At 36.8% G+C, this 3,112-nt stretch overlaps 1 protein-coding gene across 5 annotated transcripts in view; it reads right to left on the bottom strand.

The window, feature by feature from the left end:
- Positions 1 to 3,112, bottom strand: part of LOC107681038 (uncharacterized protein YMR317W-like) — a 32,629-nt gene that overhangs the window by 10,160 nt on the left and 19,357 nt on the right. For 2 of the 5 annotated variants that reach the window (XM_016477172.1, XM_016477177.1), the window contains exons 6-10: positions 2,848 to 2,928; positions 2,437 to 2,520; positions 2,285 to 2,344; positions 1,755 to 1,805; positions 579 to 623 (exon numbers count right to left, since the gene is read on the bottom strand). In XM_016477172.1, the coding sequence (XP_016332658.1) occupies positions 579 to 623; positions 1,755 to 1,805; positions 2,285 to 2,344; positions 2,437 to 2,520; positions 2,848 to 2,928 (321 nt within the window). The remainder of the gene's footprint in view (positions 1 to 578; positions 624 to 1,754; positions 1,806 to 2,284; positions 2,345 to 2,436; positions 2,521 to 2,847; positions 2,929 to 3,112) is intronic. The other 3 variants (XM_016477174.1, XM_016477175.1, XM_016477176.1) reach the window with 3 other exon arrangements.

Raw genomic sequence — 3,112 nt, 5'->3', positions numbered from 1 at the left:
TGTGTGTGTGTGTGTGTGTGTGTGTGTGTGTGTGTGTGACATTTTGGTGCGAAAAACATTTTAGAAAGGGATTAAAGAGTTTTGAATGCAGTGTTTGCTTTTGTTAGAAATTTGCAGAGCTTTGCATTTTGTGTTTGTGTTAGTGTTTTGAGGCAATGGGCCAAAGATTCAGCAAACACGTGTAAAAACTGTAATTAGATTTAACTATTTTATGGATATTTTTGAGTACTGAATTGATTTTATTTATAACAAACATCTCCTGGTTCATACTGCATCTTGATTTTTTTTCTTTCACTTTTTCCATGAAGAATACATGCAGGTATCGGATAGCACAGCATAATTGTGCTGCATTTATTCTGTCTAGATCAGCCTTTATGTCAGAAGTGCATGATGCTTTCAAATGCTACCTACTCAGGCAGCTCTTTAGGAACAGAGCCAACAATGGTCTTCCCCAATTCTTTTACAAAATCATTACTCCATATCTACTGAATGGTGTAATGTAGCAAAAAATGAGGTTTCTTTTCAATGCAAAATAAATATGAAGCTCAAATTCATTTACATCAATATCAACTGCTTACCAGTGTTTTTTCCGTAGTTACAGAGGGTTGAAAAGGAGAGCTTGCCTAGGGGGAAAAATTTAATAAAATTGTGAATATTAAACATTATTTTACATTTGACATGCTATTGATATGCTATCTGGACATAGTTTTGAAACAAGTGCTTCCACAATATCCTCTTAATTGTAATGTTATTTGAAGTGATTAATATTATTGATTTTATATCATATTATTCAGCTATGGACCCCTCTATGTCTGTAATCTTTTCAGAGTTTGTAATATTCCCTTAAAATCATCATGTTGCCAAAACCTATGGAACAACAGGAACAAACTAACTCTTCAAATCCTGTCATTTGTGTATGACAAGAAAATTTGCTACAATTGTCCAGGCGAATTGTCCAAATGAAATTCTGCTCTCAGAATGTAAACATGGGTCTAAAATGCCATTATTATAAAGTGAATACCTCAGGAAAGGTTATGAAACCTACAACCTCACACAAGCCACCTTATCGCTAGCTTTACTGTAAAAACAAAGGAAGAATTAAACGTGGCTGGAAGTTCCTAGCAATAGTAAAAGCACCCAATTTATAGCCGAATTGTAATTGTACACTTCTGTAATTCTAGTGCGGTGGCATATGCTGTAGGCTGGATAATGGAATTGAATCTGAATACTCTGAAATTTTTGAGTGTTATAGTGAAATTTCTAGACTGGTGGGTTGAAACCCCAAAATGCGTTGCGGGTCTGTTCTGACAGTGTTGTGAACAGCAGGGAAAAAATGTGGCTAATAAAATGTAACCATATAATTGTGCATAGTACCTACTGCAAAATAAAAAGGTGTGACATCTTGTTGACATCAAAGACTGTGCATCCAATCAGTTTTCTATACTTTTGTCTAAAATCTACGAGTAAAAAATATCAAATCTGGGCTCTAGATTGGCTTGCATGTTCAGATTCACTTGCATATAAAAATAGTTTGACTACTAGAACTGGCTCTGAAAATGGGCTAAAGCAAATGTTAGCTACATTTCTAGAGCCCTGAGCTGGCATTTCAGCATTAAATACTGCAAAATAAGAATATTTCCAGAACTAATACTCAAGAGAGTTTTTATAATGAATGATTTCTCAGATTTGCCGCCTTCGTATGAAGTCTGAGCGTAAAATATGTGCAGAGATCAAAAATGAATGGAAAAACGTACATATCTTGTTTCCCGTCCCAATAGTTTTGGAGATGGTGATGACGTCTGTGACTTCAGTAGTTCAGAATAAAAGAAAATGAATGAGTTAAGAAAGCTCTCAGCAGCTGAAAAGTGGCACACGTTTCAAAGCAAGCACAGTGCACATAATCAAAATGGCAAGCTGGGTTTGAACAGCAGGGGCTAAAAGGTACCTGGCTAAAGACTGATCGGAGTGGAGGACTGAATTCTTCATTTTGCTAACATTGGTCTTCATTGAAAATAATCAGCAAATTGTAGCACAAAAAAAATCTGTATGATATTCTATTACATTGATTTATTTATTTCTCTTTTATGTCTTCTGGGTGAGAAAATATATTGTATAGTTCAGTCATTGCAATGCTTTAGTCTGGGTGAAAGGCAGTTACACTGTTATACAAACAAACAAGAAATATTTTATTCCTAGAAAGCTCTATAATTTATGCTCTGCCTGAATGTGACGCCATTGTGACTAATCAAAATGAAGATGAGGTAATTAATCTTTCATTTCATACCCTTGATGCCTCCGCTGCCAAAGACTTCACATTGGCTTTGTTCACATGGTCTGATTGATGCTGGGAAAAATGGATTAAAACATGAAGATGCAGGTGAAGGTGTATAAATGGATTATTGTTTAGATGCAGAGTGTGTTTTGGTGACAGCTCACTCTTTGGATCGAGTCCTCGAGGACTTCATCAATGGTTGCGTACAGTTCTGCGGTCTGCTGACGCAGCTGCGCAGGAGAGCACATCTACACAAAGAGAAGAACACTTCACAGTAATGCCTAGTTTGGGATAATCCAGAACATTAAATACTTCACAACTTAATGGTACTTCATCTCATTTCATTACTAAATCTGTTTAATTGGACAGCGATGGGCGAAAATTTAACATTTACATGGTATTTACATGGCCCTACATGGTAGAGCAGGGGTAGCATAGCTACTTCATTTTATATAACATTCGAGTTAAAACCAAAATATACCATAATATAGCAAATTCTCTAGAGGTTCTAGCAGTCACTGCACTGTATTCTGTCATATCACCCAGGCATTTTGGGTGTTCGGGTCTCGTTCTACCTCTGCATGTGGGTCCTCCCAAGAATAGTTGTCTGCGGGGTTAAATGAAGCCTCTTTCTTGTTGACCTCTTCATCTAAAGCCTTCAGAAAGGGGAAATTTAAGAGTTGTAGATGACACATTAATCTTCTAATGATAGTTCGTCGGTCACTCTCGACGTCACGTCGGATGACCGACAAAATTGGGATCTGGCTTAGAGAGACCAATCTACTTCGAGTGTAAACTAAACGAGCCAATGCACATTGGCATGCGATTATTGCATCCAGC

The sequence above is a fragment of the Sinocyclocheilus anshuiensis genome, unplaced genomic scaffold (genome assembly GCF_001515605.1).
Source record: "Sinocyclocheilus anshuiensis isolate Anshui unplaced genomic scaffold, SAMN03320099.WGS_v1.1 scaffold1540, whole genome shotgun sequence".
NCBI lineage: Eukaryota > Metazoa > Chordata > Actinopteri > Cypriniformes > Cyprinidae > Sinocyclocheilus > Sinocyclocheilus anshuiensis.
The sequence above is the reverse complement of the archived record's forward strand: the minus strand, read 5'-3'. Positions and strand labels throughout refer to the sequence as shown.